This window comes from Balaenoptera acutorostrata, chromosome X, assembly GCF_949987535.1.
Source record: "Balaenoptera acutorostrata chromosome X, mBalAcu1.1, whole genome shotgun sequence".
Lineage (NCBI taxonomy): Eukaryota > Metazoa > Chordata > Mammalia > Artiodactyla > Balaenopteridae > Balaenoptera > Balaenoptera acutorostrata.
The window spans coordinates 27,700,011-27,723,329 of record NC_080085.1 but is presented as its reverse complement, the minus strand read 5'-3'; the positions used below and the strand labels follow the sequence as shown (position 1 = coordinate 27,723,329).

The window sequence follows — 23,319 nt, the reverse complement described above, 5'->3', positions numbered from 1 at the left end:
AAGGGACCTTCCCGACCCCCGACCCCCATAACAAAGGGGACCCACCCGCCTCGCGCCCCTGCCTGCCATCAGCAGCGTGCGACCCTGATCTGGCCTATATGCCAGAGGAGTCCTGTTGGAGTCGCCATCTGGAGGGCCTCAGGGAGTGGAGGGCCTTTGTCTAGAGGGGGCCGCTTCTTAGGCAAAGGGTGTAGTCTTGTCCCCAGCAGGTGAGAAGGTGGGATCTTGAGAGCTAATGAGGGTCCCTCCTTCCGAAAGACGTGACTGCACGGAGCCCCCGCCCGCCCTCGCTCGTGCGATGCCCTAGAGTAATTCAGGCTGAGAGAACCCCTCATTTCTGCCTGGGGTGGGAAGTGGGGTTGGGGGCTAGGGGACGTTCGGGTAGAGAAAGGCCTTTGTATAAAGGGGGCAGGACTTCCCTGGCGGTCCAGTGGTTAAGACTCCTCGCTTCCACTGCAGGGGGCGCACCTTCGATCCCCGGTGGGGGAACTAAGATCCCACATGCCACACGGTGCGGCCAAAAAGGAAGGGCGGGGGCATGGACCTAGAGGGTGTGATGTACGCCAAGTGAAATAAGTCAGACAGAGAAAAACAAATGCTGTATGATTTCACTTATATGTGGAAGCTGAAAAACAAAACAAATGAACGAACAACAGAACAGAAACAGTTATAGATACGGAGAACAAGCAGGTGGTTGGGGGGAGGAGAGAAATTAGGTGAGGGCAACTAAGAGGTACAAACCACCAGTTACAAAATAAATGCGTAATGGGTGTGAAATGTAAACAGGTAGATGGATGGATGGATGGATAGATAAGGCAACCCCGTTAAGCTTAGGGAGGAGACTTGGCCCTAAAAGAAGCAGAGGTAGGACCATGAGTGCTAGTAAGCAGACCTCTCCTGAAAGCAGGGAACTGCACAAATCAGCAGCCCTGCTCTCAGATCTGGGAGTCCCCAGATAAGGTAGCCGGGATGTGGAGGCCCCGACTCCTCTGGTGAGAGCTTCGGTCTGAGGCATGCAGATCCGGGTCAGTGGAGGGAGGAATCCCAAACCCTAGCCGGACTGGACGCCCAAGTCCTGAATGAGGACTGAGGGAGCCACCAACTCCAGAACAGCGGGGTCGGAGAGTCCCACCCTTGCTGTTACCAGGCATAGCCGAGCCCCAGATCAGCTTTGGCAGAACGAGGCTCACTCTGACTGTAAGGTCAGGTCCCAGGAAGATGAGGACCTTTTCTGACGGTCATGGGCTCACGTCAGCAGAGGGCAAAGTCTCAGGCAGGGGGCAGGGTCAAGGCGCAGATCCTGAGTGAGGAAATGGAGACTGCTCCATGCACAGTGGAGAGAGCTGCATCTAATGCCGCCTCTGCCCTTAGCCCCGGGAGGCCCCGGGCGGAGCTGGCAGGCTCAGGTGCCCCCTAACTTCTGCCGGTGGGGTCTGAGGGAGATGAGGGCCTTGGTTTAAGGGCTGGCTGCCCGGTTCAGCAGAAAAAGAGGAGTCCCAGGCCATGATAGATGTCAAGGCACAAATTCTATGTGAGGACTGAGACAACCAACTCCCCCAGAACAGAGGAGACCACACAAAGTGCCGCCTCTGCCTTCGCCCTGGGAAGCCAGGTTTAGCGCTCTCAGGCTGAATTGCCCTCTCAGTTCCTCCAAGGGTGGTCTCAGGGACATCAGGGTTTGGGTCTAATGAGAGAGGCCTCATTCAACATAGGGAAGAAGCCTGGTTCCTAACAAGAGTCAAGGTGGTAACACCGAGTGAAGATGAGGGAACCCCACCCAGAAAGAAGTGAACCACATAGAATCTCATCCCTACTCTCAGACCTGGGAGGGAGACTGAGGCATGGTGAGCTGATGAACATCACTCACTTGTCCCCGGCCCGTGGCAGGGAGGTGAGGAACCTCGTTGATGGGAGTATGGGCTCAGGTCAGCAGCCGGAGGCTTTCCAGGTAATGCCAGGAGCCAAGGAGAGGACCCTGAGAATTGAGGGGACCAGCTACACCACAGTAGTGAGGGCAACAGAATCTCTTCCTGACTGTCAGCACTGGAAGTCCACACACAGTTGTAGCTAGGGAGACGAGAAAATTTTCTTTCTAGTGGGTCTCGGGGAGTTGGGGGCCTTAGTATGAGGGGATAGACTTCAAGTCAAGACACACAGGATGTCCAAGTCCTGCTATGAGTCAGGGTGAGGACAGTGAGGGATGACGTAGATGAACACCCACCCAAAGCAGTGGGGGCCCACAAACTGCCACCCCCTCAGCCCTGGGAAACCCCAGGTAGAGGTAGCCTGATGTGTCACCCCTCACTTCCAGCCCCAGGGACTCAGGCAGACGTGGGCCTTGATCTGAGGCCAGAAGACTCAGGTGGGCTGAGGGAGGAGCCTAGATCCCGTCTGAGTGAGGGCTAAAGAGGCCAACGATGCGGGAACAGTGGGGTCCCGCGGAGTCCAGCCCCTGCTAGCAAGCCAGGGAGGTCATGGACGGGGGTGACTGGAAGTGGCTCACCCTTTCTTTCATCGTGGGGATCTCAGGAGGGTGAGAATCTTAATGTAATGCAAGCGAACTCAGGTCAGCGGAGGGAGGATTTCCAGGATTTGCCAGGACTCGCGGAGAAGATGCTGAGGACCGTGGGGACCTGCACCCCATGCCAGCGGGGGCCCCGCAGAGTCCCTCTCCATTGTCGTTCCTAGGCGCCCCCGGGCACACATGTCAGGCAGAAGTGGCCATCAGTTCCCCACTCAGAACTCCCAGGGAAGTAAGCATCTTGGTCTGATGGGTCAGCAGAGGGAGGAACCTGAGACCCTCCCCTGAGCGAAAAATGGGGACCGTGAGCGAGGACCACACGTTATAGGGCCTCAGCCTGCCTGCTGCAGCTTTCAGCCTCTGGAGACTAGGGGCACTGTGGCCGGGTAAGGCCATCCTCACTTCCACCGTTCGGGCTCAGGGAGCTGTGGGCCTTACTGTGAGGAAATGTCCTCAAGTCAAGAGAGAAAGGAGCCCCCAGATCCTCCCAGGAGACACAGTGGGGGCTGTGAGTGACGACTGAAGGTAGCACACCCCCCTTCCACCGAATCAAAGGAATAGGAAAGAGTCTTGCCCGGTCCTCTGCTCAGCCCTTGAAGGCCCAGAGCATGGTTGTCAGGCGGAGGCGCCTCATCTCTCTGTATCATTTCTCAGGGAGATGAGATCCTTCGTCTGAAGGTGCCACACCAGGGGCAGAAGGTGGGGGGGGGGGGGTCCCAGACGCTCGGTATCGACAAGATGAGGACGCTGACTGGTTGAGGACCAGCGAGTTCAGGACAGAGCAGGCCCCACAGAACTGTCAGCGCTGTCCACCCCGACAGTGTCCATGACTCAGTTCCTTCTCGTGGGTCCCAGGGAGCTTTGAGGTGGCACCTTGAGAGCAGCACAGGAAAGAGGTCCCGGCCCTACCAAGAGTCGATGTGACAATCCTGTTTGTGAACGAAAGGGACCCTTGGAACCCAGAGAGGGCCTACCCTCCCAGGATCTGTGGTCACCGCCGTCAGCCACGGGCAGGGCTGGCAGGCTGTAGCCTGAGGCTCACTCACTCTCACTTCTTACACTGGGTTCTCAGGGGACAGGCTGACCAAGAACAAGAGCCTAGTGGCTCCTAGAGCAGTGCCCTCAAGGGAACGTGCAGAGCGGCCTTCTTCAGGCCAGGCTGGTGCCTCCCTGCTGAGGGTGCTCACGCCCTCTCACCTTCCCTCCTCCAGGTTCCAGCATCACCCGCTCTCCTGCCCACTCCCCCGCTTGCTGTCCCTGCCCATAGTCATGCCTCGGGGGCAGAAGAGTAAGCTCCGTGCCCGTGAGAAGCGCCGCCAGGCCCGGAGGGAGACCCAGAATCTCGGGGGTGCCCAGGCCCCTGCAGCAGAGATAGAAGAGTCGCCCCCCTCCCCCGCTTCTGTTTCTCAGGGTACTCCCCCGAGCTCCCCTGGTGCTGGCACTCGCCAGGAGCCTCAGGGAGCCCCAGCCACTAGCTCTCGTGCTGCAGGGGTTTCGTGCCCAGGATCTGATGTACGTGCCAAGGGCCAGGTTAAGGCCAGGAAAAATTCCTCCCAGGCCTCAGCCTCCGATGAGAGCTCTCGCAGAGATCCTCTAACGAAGAAGGTGGGAATGTTGGTAGAATTCCTGCTGGAGAGGTATCAAATGAAAGAGCCCATTATAAAGGCAGACATGCTGAAGCTTGTGAACAAAAGGTACAAGGGGAAGTTCCCTGAAATCCTCAGGAGAGCTGCTGAATGCCTGGAGCTGGCCTATGGTCTTGAATTGAAGGAAGTCAAGCCGAGTGGTGATTCCTATACCCTTGTCAGCAAGCTAGATCTCACCGATCAGGGGAGTTGCAGCAGTGGCGGGTGGTTTCTGAAGGATGGGCTCCTGATGCCTCTCCTGGGTGCGATCTTCTTTAATGGCAACCGCGCCTCTGAGGAGGAGATCTGGGAATTCCTGAATGTTTTGGGTATTTATGATGGAAGGTGGCACTTAATCTTTGGGGACCCCAGGAAGTTTATCACAAAATATTTGGTGCAGGAAAAGTACCTGGTGTATCGTCAGGTGCGCAACAGCGATCCCCCACGCTATGAGTTCCTGTGGGGCCGGAGAGCCTGGGCTGAAACCAGCAAGATGAAAGTCCTGGAGTTTGTGGCCAAGGTCAATGGTACCGTCCCCAGTGCCTTTCCACTCCATTATGAAGAGGCTTTGAGAGATGAGGAAGAGAGAGCCCGAGCCAGAGCTGCAGCCAGGGCTCCTACTCGTGTCAAGGCCAGTGCGCGTTCCAAGGTCATGTCTAGCAGTTCCTCCCACCCTCAGTGAGGTCTGAGGCAGCTTCTTCACTTGGTGTTTGACCAACGCTGCCAACCCTTTAAGTAGTGAGAGGCTAAGCTGGGGCTGGAAAGATCATAATATATCTCTTCTTTGTGTCCCTGTTTTACACTAGTATGTTTCAAATGTTGTTTCTTTCACTAGAATGTTTATTTAGATTCAGAATCCAAGTTTACAAATGACATGGATCACAGATTTGTTGTTGTTTATCGGGTTTAAGAGTAAGAGTTTTGGTACTGTGTAGTACGATTTGAAAAATCCTTGCATCTTTTTGGGGTTCTGGAATGAGATAATATGGCGTTGGAATAGGAATTTTGTTGGAAATGTGAAAGAATGCTGTGGTTTTAAAATGGATGAAAACAAAGTAAAGTTTAGTCAAATTTTGGTTTGTCTTATTCACCTTTGTCTTTCTCTTTGTAAAATTCAAAGGTATACACCTAGATGTCCTTAGCTTATTCAAGAATGCCGACAAAATTAAATAGTAATAAATTACATTCCTCACTCAGTGCCTCATTTATTCCCGTCTTTAATTGAGCATCTGCTCTTTGGAAGGTTCTGTGCTGGTAGTGATGGTGCTAAGATAAAAAAGACCCTGCGCCTGCCTGTAGATGTTTAGAGTAGAAGAGCAGCTATTATATAAGGAAGGTGGTGTGATGAAAAAACCCAGTGAGGGTGGTGGGGAGAGAGAGAGTCCAGATGAGAGCAGTGAAGTATAACTTGTCTTAGCCAGAACACTTTGAGGCTTGGTATTTTGCAAATCCCTCCTTGGGAGGTAATTTTGAGTTGGCTGCGTGGTGGGCTAGATGAGGCTGTGATAATGGTGAGCAGGGGCCAGACCCTCAGATGGTGGGCCTCAGAGTTGAGAGGCTAAGCCTGAAATGAGAAACTGCCCTGAACAGTTACTTTGGGACTGTGAGTAAACCAGAGAGAATCTCCGCCTGGAGAAAGAATAGAAGGGGTCCAGTGCTTTTGCCCCGGTGCAGGTGAACACAGTGCACCAACAAACCAGGTGTTTTATGCATATTGTCGCCTTTGTGGTGGGATGCTGAGAAGCCCCTGTGCTGGCACTCTGTGCCCTGAGCTGGAGGAGCCCCAGCCCGCTCCATTAATTAGTTATTGGGGTTTTTTAATTGGAGTATAATTGCTTTACAATGTTGTGTTAGTTTCTGCTGTGCAACGAAGTGAGTCAGCTGTACGCGTACATATGTCCCCTCCCTGCTGGACTTCCCCCCACCCATCTAGGTGGTCACAGAGCACCAAGCTGAGCTCCCTGTGCTGTACAGCAGGTTCCCACTAGCTATCTATTTGACACATGGTAGTGTATATATGTCAAACCTAATCTCCCAATTCATCCCACCCTCCCCTTCTCCCCCGTGTCCACATGTCCGTTCTCTACCTCTGCGTGTCCATTCCTGCCCTTTGGATTGTTTTTCTCATACCCAGAACACATGCTTCTGAGTATGCTTAACACTTTGGCTTCTGCTTTCAAGCTTTAGGTAATACAAATGAATCTATTACATCATGAACATTAAATTTCTCTTGTAAGTTTATTCTCAATATTCAAAACAAAGAGTTTCTTGGGTTTTTTTTTTTGGCTGGTATATAGGTCTTAATTTATTTTAGCACATTTCCCCCTGAATAGAGCAGCCAAAAAAATTTGAATCAATTGCGTATGTTACCAATACGTAATACTAATTCACACACTCTAGAAGTATACTGAAAGCTAACTCACAGTGTCTCTTACAAACACAGACAAATACTCAATTTCAAGTACACTCTACTGAAACACACATGCACACTGGACGCTTTAAGAGCATCTCCTGTATCAACACTGTTCAGTCAACACTACCTCACTTGGCACAGGAATTTTACATTTGAGTTCTATTTAAGCAAATAGATTCAACATGCCATAAACCAGATAATTCTTACCTTTCTTCAGTGATCGTTTTCTGCTATTATCATTCAAGGGATCGGGTCTTCTCCTCCAAAGACCCTAGGATTGAAACCTTGCCCTTTAACTTACCTCTGATAGCACACTTCTATAATGTGTCATCAGTCTGGTATCTACAGTCAGCTAATAAGACTACAGAAATGGGTTTACTCAAGCGTGAAGAGATAAAATCATGAAATGTAAGAAGAAGAAAGAATCTTAGAGATTATCCAACACCAATTTTTCACCTTATAGATAAGAAAACGGAAGTCCAAAGGAGAAAGTAATTTTGGTAAGGTGGCTAAAACTGGCCTAGAAAACTAGATCTGATGAGACCTGGTCCCATGGTACTTCTACAAAGCCATGGTTGTTGGAATAGAAGGCATATGGTTGTGCAAGTAGGAAATTTACAGGTAGTCCCATGTGTTTGTATAGTACTTTCTAAAACCCTTTCACATTTGTTCACATCTGTTACCCCATTTGATTCTTGCAATGTCCCGTGAAGGGTCTGAATAGCATATATGCTTATCCTCATTTTTCCTCAGCTGTGGAAACTGAGGCTCTAAGATGTTTTGATTTACCTAAGATCACTGACTGTGGAGTAAAAGGTGGAATGTAAGTCATTTTTCTCTAAGCTGAGGGCTTGTACTGTTGTGCCATGTTGTTGATTCATTCCTCCTGATAAGCAATACAAGGGGAAAATGTTGATAATCATGTCTCTCTTTCATCCCCAGGCCAGACATTCCAACATTCCAACTTTCACCTAAGCTTTGGAAAATATTATGTTCTTTCTTTAGCTAGCTTGTTTAACCATTTGTTTGAGGGTCAGAACTGTGCTTTATGTAGTCACTTAACTGATATGACCGTTTGAGATCTACCCCAGACTGCCACCAACCCCTTAAAACCCTGCCCTGTGTCTCACTCTGTAACCTAAACAGTCCTGTCCTACATACATCTTAAAAGCAGCAAGCATGGGGAAATTTTTGATCTACATATAATACAGAGGCAGGTATAAAAATATGGCTATGGAAAACAACCAGCAGGTGAGGCTATGACACTGTGATTTTAATCTAAGCCTTATTACTACACTAAAGTATTTTACTTCAATAAATGGATCCAAAAATATGGTGTAGTTTTTCCTAAATGCTGTCAAAACAACAGCAAATCATTAGGCTGTACTGTTTGAGTAATATGTTGTGTTCAATGAATTGTTTTCAAGGGCATTTTCAAACAAGTTGCTTAAATCAGATTTTTTTTTTAACCTTGAAGAATAACACATTCAGAAAGAGTACAGGGCTTCCCTGGTGGCGCAGTGGTTGAGAGTCTGCCTGCTAATGCAGGGGACACGGGTTCGAGCCCTGGTCTGGGAAGATCCCACATGCCACGGACCAGCTGGGCCCGTGAGCCACAACTACTGAGCCTGCGCGTCTGGAGCCTGTGCCCCGCAACGGGAGGGGCCGCGATAGTGAGAGGCCGGCGCAACGCGATGAAGAGCGGTCCCTGCACCGCGATGAAGAGTGGCCCCCACTTGCCGTAACTGGAGAAAGCCCTCGCACGAACCGAGGACCCAACACAGCCAAAAATAAAGAAATAAATAAATAAAGTAGCTATAAAATTTAAAAAAAAAAAAAAAGAAAAAAAAAGAAAGTACAAAAATGATAAGTGTTCAGCGCAATGCAATCATCACAAAATGAACACACTCATGTTTACCATCTAGAACAATGAATAAAACATTATCAATATCCCAAAAAGAGACCCTATCTATCTATCTATCTATCTATCATCTACCTATCCAAATATCTATCTATCTAAGAAAGAGAGAGAGAGAGAATAGAAGCAAATATGGTGAATGGTTGATGGGTATTCTTTTAACTTTTTGGTAGGTTTGAAAATTTCAAAATAAAAACGTTGGAGAGAAAGATAATACATTACTAATACCTCAGAAACCACCACTTCTCCCCTGTGCCCTCTCCCAAACACTACTCCTCCCTTATCCTAAAGGTAACCACTACCCTGTGTTTTTACTACCATGGTTTAGTTTTGCCTGTTTTTCAACTCTATAAAAATGGAATCATACAGTTTATAAACTTTTGTGTCTGTGACTCAACATTTTGTTTATGAGATGAACCCACATTGTTGCATGTAGCTGTCATTCATTTTCATTGCTATATGATATCCTGTTATAAAAATATAGCATAATTTATTTATCTATTCTATTGCTAATAGACATTTTGGTTCTTTTCCAGTTTGGAGACATTATGAATAAGGTTTCTATGAACATTCTTTTTTTTAAAAATGTTTATTTATTTATTTAGCTGTACCGGGTCTTAGTTGCAGCACGTGGGATCTTCGTTGCAGCACGCGAGATCTTTAGTTTCAGCATGCATTGTCTTTAGTTGCGGCATGTGGGATCTAGTTCCCTGACCAGGGATCGAACCCAGGCCCCCTGCATTGGGAGCTCGGAGTCTTAGCCACTGGACCACCAGGGAAGTCCCTCTATGAACATTCTTTTATGTGTTTTTTGGTGCACATGTGCATAGATTTATGTTGGGTATATATCTGGAAGTATGAGGGTGTGCATATGCTGAGCTTCAGTAGATACTTCCAAACACTTTTCCAAAGTGGTTGTACCAGCTTACACTCCCACTAGCCATACATGAAGTACTCGCTTCACATCTCAACAATACTTGATATAGTCAGTCTTTAAAATTTTAGCCATTGCAATAAGTGTGTAGTAGAGTCTCAGTTGATTTTAATTTGCATTCCTCTGATTACTTATGGGATTGAATATTTTTACATGTATTCTTGGCCATTTTGGGTATCCTCTTGTGTGAAGTATCTATTCAGTCACTTGCCTACTTTTTTATTGGTTCATCCCTCTTTTTATTATTGATTTGTAGGAGTTTTTTATTTAACATATTCTGAGTTACAGCCCTTTGTAAACTATATGTGTCACAAATATCTTCTCTCATTGTATAGCTTCCTTTTTAATTCTCTTAATTGTGTCTTTTGATGTATAGATCTTTCCAATACATAACTTTTTCTTTATAGTTAATTATTTTTGTGTGCTATTTAAGGAATCTTTGCCTAACCCAATATCATGAATATTTTCTCTTACCTTGTCTTCTAGAAACCTTATTTTTTTATCTTTCATATTTAGATATATAGTCCACTTGGAGTTGTTGTTTTTTTTTTTTTTTCTTGGAGTTGTTTTCTTGTGTGTGTCACTTTTGAGATAGGAGTTGTTTCTTTTTTTACAGCATAGGTATCCAACTGGCCCAGCACCACTTCCATTCTTGAACTAATCCCAACTTGGTTGTGATGTATGTATGACTCTAAACATTCATTTTTGGATTTGATTTGCTAATATTTTGTTTAGGATTATTGCATCCATGTTCATTTGCGATATTCGTCTGTAATTCTTCTCAAGCTTTGGTGTCAGGATGATTCTGGTCTCATAAAAGGAAGTAAGGAAGTACTGCCTCTTCTCTGGAAGAGTTTATGTAAGATTGGTATTTCTGCCTGTGATGTGATCTGGTCCTGAAGTTTTCCTCAAGGGAAACTTCATAATTACAGAGTCAATTTCTTAAATATTATAGGGCTATTCCAATTTTCATTTTCTTCATGTGTCAGTGTTAGTTAACTTAAAGCAGATTAAGATACCCTAAGATTGCTATGGTCAAGTCTTGCTGCTCTAACTAGAGGCTGCAAATTTAAATGCCAACTGAGGCTAGCTTGCTAATGTAAATGAGCAAGGCTGGCCAAGTGTAAGGTAATCAGAACTGGTGGGGACTACAGAGTGCATGCCCCTTTACAGAGTGGTGAATGTCAGCTCCAGCCAATTATTACCATGTAAGAAAGGGAGTCCAGTATAGCCAAATGATTCCCTTTAAATGAGAAGTCAGAAATTTAGATCACTCTTAAAAGATCTCTGAACAGTTAAGTGTTGAGTAATTCACACAAACAAACAAAAAACTGTATGGGCTCAACAAAATGTGTACATGTCAAATATAGCCCAAAGATTGCTAGTTTGCAACTTTTACTCCAAACTAATAAAAAAGCACAATAGCACAGATATAATTTTAATTTTTAAATAATAAAATTCATTTCTATTTGATATTTATTTATTTTAACTCACATTTGAATATGAATTTGTTAGTTTATCATTTACTGATAAATGATAAATAAATGATACCATATATTTTTTAAGTTTCGATTTTAAAACACCCAAGTCTATGAACAGCTAGAATATTTTCATTTACTCTCATGCTTTTATATTTGCTTTTCCCTAAATCTTATTTTGATGAGAAACTTAGTATTTTTTTTCTTCCAGTTTTATTGAGATATAATTGACATATAGCACTGTATAGTTTAAAGTGTACAGCATGCTGATTTGACTTACATGCATCATGAAATGATTATCACAGTAAGTTTAGTGAACACCCATCATCTCATACAGATATAAAATTAAATAAATAGAAAAAAATTTTTTCCTTTTGATGAGAACTCTTAAAATTTATTCTCTTAACAGCACGTTAATTATATTTATCATGTAGTACATTACATTCCTAGTACTTACTTTACTTGTAACTGGAAGTTTGTACTTTTTAATTTTTATTTTATATTGGAGTATAGTTGATTAACAATGTTGTGTTAGTTTCAGGTGTACAGCAAAGTGATTCAGTTATACATATACATGTATCTGTTCTTTTTCAGATTATTTTCCCATTTAGGTTATTATAGAATATTCAGCCGAGTTTCGTATGCTATACAGTAGGTCCTTGTTGGTTATCTATTTTAAATATAGCAGTGTATACATGTCAGTCCCAAACTCCCAATTTATCCCTCCCCCCCACCTTTCCCCTTTGGTGACCATAAGTTTGTTTTCTAAGTCTGTGAGTCTGAAGAAACTTAGTATTTTTTGGATTTTTCAAAGGACTGATTTGTAAAAGTCAGTTTTACAATTGTCTAGATCATAGTCTACATTTTCTCAAGTAAAGCTGGTTAGTCTCATTTTAGGTTATTGGTTTTTTTGCCTAGTTACATTTCAAGGTTTTATATGGTGAAGGAATCTCAGATTCCTTTTAATTTTTTCAGGGAATTGAGATTACTTTTGATTAAGATCTGTAGATCAGATACTTAGGATAGAAGCATCATGAATGAAAAACTATCCATAGGAACACCTTTCTAAAAGTATTGTTTTCACTTGTTCAACAAGTATTTATAGCCACTGTACTAGGCAAGTGGAGACCACAAAAATGCATAGAGACTGCTGTGATTGTGTTTTATAGTCTTGTAGTATAATGACATATATGTAAGTATAAAATAGTACACTAAAAATATAAGAACTTTGAATAATCAAACCATTTTCAAATTGTATTTATTTGACATACAACAGTTCATGTATTTGGAGAAACAGTATGTGTCTAAGGTAATTTTTCAGCTAATTTCAGGACTAGGTATTATCTCATTATTACCACCATTACCAAAGACATTACCTATTTATCTGTACTTCTAGGGAAAATTCAAGAAATTAGAATAAAAGAAAAATAGTTAAATAATTGAAAATAAAATAATAAGTGACAATATTATATGAAGAGTTAAGTAGTGTTTTTATATAATTCACTAAACTAAAAATCAAATAATCATTTAATTTTCTAGTTTATAAAGTACCCTGTATATATTATCTCATTAAATCTTAAAAAAACACTGTAAGGTATGTAGGATAGGTTGCACTGTTCTCATTTTTTTGTCAACAATACTGGTATTTAAAGAGATTATGTGAGGTCTTAGTCTGCTTGGCTGCTGTAACAAAATACCACAGACTGGATACCTTCTAAACAACAGAAATTTATTGCTTTCAGTTCTGGGGGCTGGAAGTCTGAGATGAGGGTGCCAGCATGCCAGGTGAGGGCTCTTTTCCAGGTTGCAGATTTGTGATTGTGTCCTCACAAGAAGGAAGGGGCTAGGGAGCTCTGTGGGGGTCGCTTTTATAAGAACATGAAGTAGTCTAAAAGTATCATTTTATTCAGAAAGAGAATGTTTATGAGGGAAACATTTGGTATTTTATTTCAAATATCAGTAGAGACAAAAATGCATCTGATTATGAAAGCAGATAAATGGAAGGTATCTCAAATTAATAAAGGAAAAAGTGGGAAAAAAGTTATATATGTATAAAATATATATAACATATAATATATATAGAATATATAATTATATAAAATATATAAGTATAATAACAATACTCATAATAACCCCAAATCCGCATATCTATCAATGGTCCAATGTATAAATAAAGTGAATGAAACTTGAAGGTGAATGAAGGAACTACTGTTATACACAACTACATTGGACAAATCTTACAAACATATTGAGGGAAAGGAATACACAATATATAATCCCATTTACAAAAATTTTAAAGACAGATAAAACTAATCTGTGGTGTTTGTAGTCAGGATAATAGTTACCTTTGAGGAAGAGGGAGGGACTAATTATGGGAGGGATGTAAGCAGGACTTCTGGGTTGCTGGTAGAGATTCATTTCTTAATTTGGGGGTGGTTATAAGAGTTTGCTCACTGTGGTATAATTCATTGATCTTTACATTTAAATTTGTGCACTTTCTGTATGTGTATCGTTTAATAAAAACATTTTTTAAAGTGCTAAAAAAAATTAAAAAGAAAAACAAATGAGAAAACAGCCCAATTTTTTAAAATATGCAGACACTTCATCAAAGAAGATATACAAATGGTAAATAGTACATAAGGGATACTCAATATCATTACTCAGTTAGGAAATGCAAATTAAAACCACAAAGAGATAAAATAGCTAACATGCCAAGTGTTCAGGAGGATGCAGAGGAATTGGAACTCTCATACACAGGAAAAAGAACTCTTGTTTTGGTGAGGACATAAAATGGTGTAACTCTTTGGAAAACATTGTGATAGTTTATTCGTTAGGCATACAACTAGCACGTGATCCAGCCACTGCACTTCTAGCTTTACACCCAAGAGAAGAGAAAATATATATCCATACAAAGACTTGTACACACATGTTCGTAGTAGCTTTATTTGTAATAGCCCAAAGCTACAAACAACAAAAAATAAATAAATAAGAACACAAGTCCCATTGATAAGGGCTCCACCCTTATGACCTAATCCCCTCCCAAAGGCCCCATCTACTAATACCATCACCTTTTTCGGGGGGGTTAGGATTGCAACATATGAATTTTAGGGAGACAAACATTCAGACCACAGCAGTGATTTTTTCCAACACCACACAGTGTTAGAGCCTAGGTTCCAGCATTTTCTAACTCAAGTCTGGAAATCTCTGTCATTTCATGTAAGACACTTCAAAGGTTCATAGAGGAGATGGCTGAGGGGGCTCAGGCCTGGTCTTCAAACTTTCACATGTTTTTCTGTTAATCTTTTTTTAAGTGTTCTGTGAAGCAAATTAATAACTGAAACATAACTTTAAAGGGTCTATTTACTTTTTAAATTCAATATGGAACCAACAAAAATTAGAATTTATTCTCCATTTAAAACTATCTAAACAACCAAATAAACACAGCTATATCTGTATTGTCAGTTATAATGAACATTTTTTTTTTAAATTTTTGACTGCATTGTGTCTTCATTGCTGCGCACGGGCTTTGTCTAGTTGCGGCGAGCGGGAGCTACTCTTCCTTGCGGTGCGCGGGCTTCTCATTGCGGTGCCTTCTCTTGTTGCGGAGCACGGTCTCTAGGCATGTGGGCTTCAGTAGTTGTGGCACACGGGCTCAGCAGTTGTGGCTCGCGGCTTCTAGAGCACAGGCTCAGTAGCTGTGGCGCACGGGCTGAGTTGCTCCGCGGCATGTGGGATTTTCCCAGACCAGGGCTCGAACCTGTGTCCCCTGCATTGGCAGGCGGACTCTTAACCACTGCGCCACCAGGGAAGTCCTAAACATTTAATTATAATTGCGTATCAGAATGGTAACATTTTATGACCTCATATTTCTTTAAGAAAGGCAAAAAAGTTTATAGAGAATGTTAGTACTAGTTATACATCCAAAAGTCCTACAAATAAGATTTTGGAATTTTCTATTATTTATTTATTTTAGATCTTGGACTAATTGAATAAATTAGAACAGCACAAATTTAATTACACTGGTAGGAATCTTTCCTCCAAAGTTGGCAGCTGTCAGTTATTCTTAGTATTTTGGACAGGATTCAATGTAATAAAATCACCTGTGATTTCTGATAAAATGGGCAAAGCACACATAAAATCTCTTGGTTTGTCTTAATGTCTCTGTGGCAAAAAATTGACGACACTATTGAGTTCCTTTGTCCTTTCCAGACAAAAGCGACCTCTATATGGCTCTGTAAGTCTTCAATTCAGGGGTATAACCGTTATCTTAATGGGATTGTACTTGATTATCTGATAAATTGTTGGCAACCTACCCACATTACTTCCTTTAACTGACATAAAATTCACTCAGTTGACCAGCTTTATCTTACAAGTAGTGAAGGGAAAGGCTTTCTTACTCCTGTATGCACCTGGATTTCAAGCCTTTGAAAAAGATTGACGATACCAAATGTCCTACCTGCCCTAACTAGATGATACCCACAGACTCAACTAGTGAAGGAAGTGCTTGTCTAAGGTATACGGCATTTTCTATTTGGAGAGGAACAAAAACACTCTCGTGTTCTTTTGACGTTCTATTCCCTGACTAGTGTCCCAGTTCAAACCATTACACATCTTACTGTCCCACTGCCTCTTAAATCTTGCTCCTCTCCCTTTTTCCTTTGCTTTCACTCCCACTCTTCTTCCAGCTACCCTGAAGCGATCCTTTTCTCTCCCTCAGTCAATTAGCTTACTGACTGACTGATACATCTTTTTTGAATATAGAATCCTAACACTAGTTACCATTTTGAAGACTGCCTGGTTCAGACATTTGTCTGTGGGGAAGAATTCTTAATCACTCACTGTCTTTGATTGGAGTATTTGAAGGAGACTTTAACTGGAGGCTTTAAAGCATCAGAAAAGATTCATTGAGAATGACTGAACTCATGCTATGTAAACGAGAATTGTTTACCATTGGCTATATACTTAATTGAAACCTGATTAGGTATAAAAACATATAACTAAAAAATTTAAATAAACACAAATAAATGAATGTGTATATGACTAAATGCATACCAGGGCATTCTCATCTTAGCTTTCAATTCCTCCTTATCAGGAACTAGAAGATTCGGAAAAAGAGATTTTATCCCAATCCTGCTATAGATTACACTCTTCTCCCAACATCCAGTTTATATTGATCCTCTTCATTGGGCTTTATTCCAGTCTTGAGCCACATACGTTGCTTTCTTCTATCAGAACTTTTAATACTCATTGACGAGAATTCTTGATCTCTCTGCAGTTGCACCAAGTGCAGATTTGAAATAAGGACTCCTCATCAACTTGCTAACGCATGCTGTGTCCAAGATGTTATGCAGAGTGCCTGCTGCCAGTTACATGTCACCTGGAATGTTTTCTCTGTTTCCTGTGTTTCTCTCACTTCCCCTCTCTCTCTCTCTCTCTCTCCCCCTCCCCTCCCCCTCCCCCCCCACCTTTCCCGCCTCGTTCCCTCTTCCCTTCTTCTACCTTTTACCTTGCATTGTGGGAGTAGAAAAATTCTATTCTCAGTTATCTCAGACAGATAAACTTTCAGATTAGAGTCTAATGAAAAGAAAAAAAGCTATTCCATTATACAGGTGTACAGATGTCCTAATATCAGGAAACCTCCTGTATAATAGTCTTATGCTGAACTTCCTCTTTATGTGCAATCTGTATGGGCTACACTTACACATGGTAGGCATCCCATAAGTATTAGTTGGTTTAATACACAGACTTCCTAGGCATTGGTTTGTGCTAAAATGTATTGTTCAAATAAAAGCATTCCAGTACAAATTGAACAAAGAAAGAGAGGTCCTGATTGAACACAGAGAAACATTGATTCTCAAATATTAATGTGCATAAGAGTCGTCTGAGAATCTTGTTAAAAATCCAGATTCTAAAAAAAAAAAAAAAAAAAAAAATCCAGATTCTGACTCAGTAAGTCTAGAGTGAGATCTGAGATTCTGTGTTTCTAATAATCTCTTTGGTGCCGCCGCCGCTGCCACCACCGCTGCCGCCGCTGCTGCTGGTGGTCTATGAACCACACTTTGAACAGCAAGGCAGTAGATTATTTTTGACTTACCCATTCACTTGTTCCATCATACCTCTCAAAACAGATTTCTGACTTTAAAACAGTTTAGAGCACCAAATAAATATTGTCATGTGCCTCATTTTTCAACATACCATCTTGAATCAAAATCATTTGATAAACTTTCCAGGTGTGCATATCTTTTGTCATTTTAAATAGGTTCCAGTGAAATGATGATATCTAAGTAGAAGTATAGGGATAAATGACTTTTAATAATTTGGTTTTTGTTTAGAATTTATGCTTCTACTGCCTTTTGAAAGAATTTGTGAGGCTTAAGTATAAGAGCACAAGATGAGGCAGTGACAGGAAAGCCCAAGTGCATCTGACATCCTAGCTTATCAGGTCTAGAAGACAACCTCTGTTACTTGGTAGCAAGCTGGTGGCGAAGATTGGTGTTCAAAGCTGTGTTTTCCCTAAGGCAAAACAGCATCAAAATATATAAAGCTTTTTACTTCTGGCATGAGTGATAAAGATGCAGAACTGAGAAGCAGGTGAAAAAACTTAGCTTATGCTTCTAAAGGCTAATTTTATATGTGTTCTTGTCCAGCTATTCTTGGTAGGTCCAGCTGCTAGTTGAACAGGACAGGTGGTAATCCCTGTTCAGTGGCTCATTATCACCCAGAGGCTTTGATGTGGCTAATACATAATCAATCAGGTTCTGAATTTTAATATTCTTCCTATTTTCATTTCATTTGTTTTACCTGAATTTATTTTCCAAAGTCCCAATATGATTTTGTCTTTTAATAAGATTATTTTTGATCATTTATTTATTTTGACATAACTAGGCTCATGATACACCAGCTGGAGTTTATTGTGCCCCTGAATCATAAACTTTTTTTCTTCCTTCTTTATCTCCTTACAAGATCCAAATTGCAAAACCTAAGGATAAAGTTTTAATTTGGGAAGCACAAAAGACTGAAACCATTTTAGAGGAGAGCATTGATGAAAATCAATGTCTAAAAGCCTCAGTTTAAGACTGTAAGCACCATAGTTTATGCTTCTTTTCTAGTCTCTCCAGAGTTGTGATGTGCATAAATTAACACTAAGAAACAAACAAAAAAATCCCAAATGTGAAAAGTTAACTCCTTTTAACTAGTCATATATTCTGTAGTGCATATGTGATCATTATTTAGAAAGGTAGCAATTGAGGTATTTTCCAATATTTTCTCCATTTGTTAAATTATTTTGTGCTTATATAACTATATATTTATTATGTATGTTGGTGTATGTGTGTATCTCCCTGTATATCCCTTAGAGATATAATTCTAAGGTTGAAAGAACCGGCTGAAATTTTTGTCTCTTTACTCACAAGTACCTATGTATTTAAGAATTTTGCTTCTTTTTACACAAATGGTAAATATCTCAAGTTGGCATAACTCTTCTTTAATGCCCTAAAAAGAGCAAAAAAGTTTATATTATCCCACTGGTATGCTCTGAGAGCATTAGATTTGTTTGTAGGGAAAAAAACCCAAGTTATAATAAAGTTTTTAAAAATTATTGACAGTAGTTTAATTTATATTAGCTTTTCCCACTTCCTTGTTATCTCAGAATAGCACCTCCATGGACAATGGAATGGTCCTAACAGCCTAAATATGGTGAGCTTTAAAAGCAGATGGCTTGGGGCCATTCTGCTTATTATATCATTGCTTTCAATAGCATAACTGTTCTTCTCCAATGGCCCTCTTTGTTTTTTGCTTCATTACTGGCACATTTCTTTAATATGTAATCTATAACATTAACATGAAAATGGCTCTCAAATACTATTACTTTCTCCATCTGTGACCCAGTACTGTGGATCATCATCTAATGATCGTTCTTATTGCAGATGGCTCTCTTTAAATGCTCCAGAATAGCATTTTAAAGACATTGAGGGTGCTTCCTACGTAGATTGACAGTCTGAATGATTTAATATCTAAAACCTTGGGTCTACACAATGTGTAATAAATGACTGGAAATGCAAAGCATCAGTCAATTCCAAAGCAAGGTGTAAGAGGGACAGGAGGAGAGTGATAAAAAAAAAAAAGGAGTGTGTGTGTGTGTGTGTGTGTGTGTGTGTGTGTGTGTGTGTGTGATTAGTATTATCTTTAAGGGGAATTGGAATGGGAAGAACAGAACTTAATCATAAGAAACAGTTCTTTATTGTACTTCTTGAGGAAGGAGTTTACATTTCCTTTCTGACACTTCACCAAGGCAGTGATAGGAAAGGAATGATAACCAGACTGAGAGTTGAGTTCTCTATGGCTCAACATATACTTAATTTCTAGGCTGAGATTCCGGACTCCCGAGCTCCACGGAGCCTCTTTAGTTGGTTCTTTTTTTTTCTCTTTCTCAGGCTCCTATCACCAAGAATTCTTTGTCTTCATGACTTTCTTTCTCCTCTCTATTCTTCCTGCAAACGCAGATCCTTACTGGGAAGTATCAATAAAATATCTGGGTTGGAGCCAGAAGTATTGCTAGTAATGCCTGCATATATCAGCTGTTTCCCCAGTTGAAACGCCACCACGCATGTCGTCAGCATGTCCACCTCGTGGCCAGCCATTGTGTTGGGGGGGAAAGGCGTTATGAGTCTGCTGACAATACTCTCATTCCTAGATGAGGTCAAAAACAATATTTTCTTTATCTGCTTGATATTTTCATTTTCTTTTCTCTCTCTAAAGGTAAGCTCTTCACAAAAACTAGCCCACATGTTTTATCATTCTCAACATAACATTTGTGGCCCTTAACATTACTCTCAAATCAGAGAATAAATAGTGACTAAGATGAAAAGTAGACCAGGCCAGAGCAGTTATGAGGACCAAATTAAGTGTGAGTTTTTATGACAATTCAAAACTTTTGTAATTACTGTTTTAACAAGTTGGTGGCACTTGCCTCAGAGAGCTAACCTCAGAAAAGAAAGAAACCTCCTGGCCTTAAAGTGTAATTTTTCGAAACCATAATTTAATTCAGTAGGGTTGGCAATATTTTAGGCTTTCCTCACCATTCGGAAACTATGTCTGAATTTGTATCTTAGATTTAAATTTGCCAGGTTGAAAAGATACATATAAATATAAACCCCATCTGTGAAAACATAACCATTTTCATTCCTCTGAAGGTTTTTTTGTTGTTGGATTTCAACTGTTGTACTTTTGTTCATTTTTATGTAAAAAGTGAAATTTAGGCACAACTTAGTCAAACTCTGTTGGCTCTTTCACGAAGAAATTTCACCTAAAGTTTGATTAAATTCATTATTATTAAAGTTTGTTGAAGTTTCTTTTAGTTAGAAGAGTTGAAAAACACAAGTTGATAGATTCATATAGAAAGTTATGAAATTTAAAAAGAAAAACCAGTGGATGAATTTTATTCAGAATTATTTATGGCTATTTTCTATTTCTGTCTTCATTTTCAGAATAATGCATGTTATTACTAAATTTGGAAATATTCTAAAATTGGAAATCAGACTCCAGTTGATTCAAAACATGACCTTTTTTTCACATCAGTCTTTTTAAAATAATGGTTGAAATGCATTCAGTTCATACCCTTACACTTAATCCTCATGCATGGTCTTTCTTGTTTTTCCCTACCTCTCCTTTAACTGTCCTTTACAAAGATGAGAAGTTTTCTTCCCGACACAAAATTCCCTTGATTATATATTAGAAAGAACTGACACTTTGTAGCAAGGTTTAGGAAAAGCTAACATGAGTAGAGCTTCTGTGAAATCTGTTTTACCAAAAAATATTGGATTTACTGCTGATAAATAATGGAATTTATTTTAACCATTTGCATTTTCTCTTCATTGAACCTCATGAACGACTGTTAGTTTTAGGTGGCACATTTATTTTTGCCATGGGTAAAGATGCTTCTTCAGTAAAATGTTCACTTATAGCATTCAGAATCTTGAAATATAACCAATGTCATCAAAGGGTAGAAGAGTAGAGACAAGGGGAGGATCGACCACTTTTCCCCTCAGTGAATGATCTACTGTCAAGTTCTACGATCACATTTCATCTATAAAGAGAGCATTGAGCGAAGTCTATGTTTTGCATACATGTCTTTACATTTAATTATAATTGTAAATATATTTACAATATGAATATAAATATATGCCAACTATTTAGCTCTAGTTAAAATCTGCCAAAATATAGGGAGGCTTGTGGGTGATGCAAATTGGAGATTTGCATAGATTTAGGGTACAATTTCAGAAAAGTAAATAAACATTATTTTGCTCTATAACTAAAAGATGCTAGGTATATTACCTTGTTTACTCACCAAACAAAAAGCAATCATTAGAAAACAACGAAACATCTCAGCTAACCTTCTTAACCCTTCCACTGCCATTGCCATGACTCATTAGTCAGAAATAGAGAATCACTTCTTTACTGAAGGACATAAATTCATTAGAGGGCCACAGATGAATAAAGAACAACTAAATACAGTCTGAAACATTTAAATCACTTGTTTTTAGGAAACTATCCTGGCTTTTAAAATGACATAAATCCAGATGAATTGGGAGATTGGGATTGACATATATACAATCACTAATTTGTATAAAATAGATAACTAATAAAAAAATAAAATAAAATGACATAAATCCAACCAAAATTTATTCAAGTTTAATGGGAACAGGATTCTTTTCTAGACTATCACAGAGGCAGTCTCAACTCATGGTGGTTTCATTGTAAAATAAATAAAATCAATTCAGAGGCCACATCTGATTTGCTGGAAGTGCTGTCATGTGATTCTAACGTCTAACCTCTATTTGGGTACATAGCCCCTCGTTCTACTCAGCAGGAATGTGTTCTTTTTACCTAATGCCAATTAAAACCTTACTCCTCCTCCCGTGGAAAGAGCTACTGGTGGTAGTCTTGGAGAAAACATGGGAGAGGATTGGTGATGTCATATAAGGAGATCAGAAAGCATTATTTTGACATTTAAAAAGTAAAGAGAAGACGAATTTTTTCCTTTTTTTAAAAATGTATTTTACTAAAGTATAGTTGATTTACAATGTTGTGTTAGTTTATGCTGTACAACAAAATGATTCAGTTATACATATATATAATTTTTCATATTCTTTTCCATTATGGTTTATTACAGGACATTGAATATAGTTCCCTGTGCTGCACAGTAGGACCTTGTTGTTTATCCATCATATATATAATAGGTTACCTCTGCTAATCCCAAACTCCCAATCCATCACTCCCCCACCTCCCCCTTCCCCTTGGCAACCACAAGTCTGTGTGCTATGTCTGTGAGTCTGTTTCTGTTTCGTGGATAAGTTCATTTGTATCATATTTTAGATTCCACATATAAGTGATATCATATGGTATTTGTCTTTCTCCTTCTGACTTACTTCATTTAGTATAATAGTCTCTAGGTCCATCCATGTTGCTGCAGATGGCATTATTTCATTCTTTTTTATAGCTGAGTAGTATTCCATTGTATATATATCACATCTTCTTTATCCATTCATCTGTCAATGGACATTTAGGTTGTTTTCATGTCTTGGCTATTGTAAATAGTGCTGCTGTGAACATAGGGGTGCATGTATGTTTTCGAATTATAGTTTTGTCCAGATATATGCCCAGGAGTAAGATTGCTGGATCATATGGTAGCTCTATTTTTAGCTTTTTGAGGAACTGCCATAGTGTTTTCCGTAGTGGCTGCACCAATTTACATTCCCACCAACAGTGTAGAAAGGTTCCCTTTTCTCCACACCCTCTCCAGCATTTGTTATTTGTAGACTTTTTCAGGATTGCCATTCTGACCGGTGTGAGGTGGTACCTGACTGTAGTTTTTTTTTTGGTGGTGTTGTTGTTTTTTATAAATTTATTTATTTATTTTTGGCTGTGTTGGGTCTTCGTTTCTGTGCGAGGGCTTTCTCTAGTTGCGGCAAGCGGGGGCCACTCTTCATCGCGGTGTGCGGGCCTCTCACTGTCGCGGCCTCTCTTGTTGCGGAGCACAGGCTCCAGACGCGCAGGCTCAGTAGTTGTGGCTCACGGGCCCAGTTGCTCCGCGGCATGTGGGATCTTCCCAGACCAGGGCTCGAACCTGTGTCCCCCGCATTGGCAGGCAGATTCTCAACCACTGCGCCACCAGGGAAGCTCCTGATTGTAGTTTTTGATTTGCATTAAAAGAAGATGAATTTTTAAAATTGCAAACCAATCAGCTTGATGTTGACAAGCAATAAAATCCTAGAAAATGACATTGAAGTGATGAATAATGGGTACTTGGAAGAATATGCTCCTGGGAGTCAGCATGATATCCTCAAAATGTGTCATGCCACATTCACTTCATTTCCATTTTTATTATGGCTACTCAATGGTTAGATCAGAGGACTATTATAGACAGTGTATA

General features: G+C 40.7%; 2 protein-coding genes across 4 annotated transcripts in view; both read left to right on the top strand.

Annotated features, from left to right (window-relative positions):
• Positions 1–23,319, top strand: part of DMD (dystrophin) — a 2,123,648-nt gene that overhangs the window by 1,928,784 nt on the left and 171,545 nt on the right. The gene's annotated exons all lie outside the window — the stretch shown is intronic.
• LOC103016757 (melanoma-associated antigen B1-like) lies at positions 3,791–4,828 on the top strand. Its single transcript, XM_028163782.2, has one exon. The coding sequence runs from the start codon at positions 3,791–3,793 to the stop codon at positions 4,826–4,828; it is 1,038 nt and encodes a 345-aa protein (XP_028019583.2).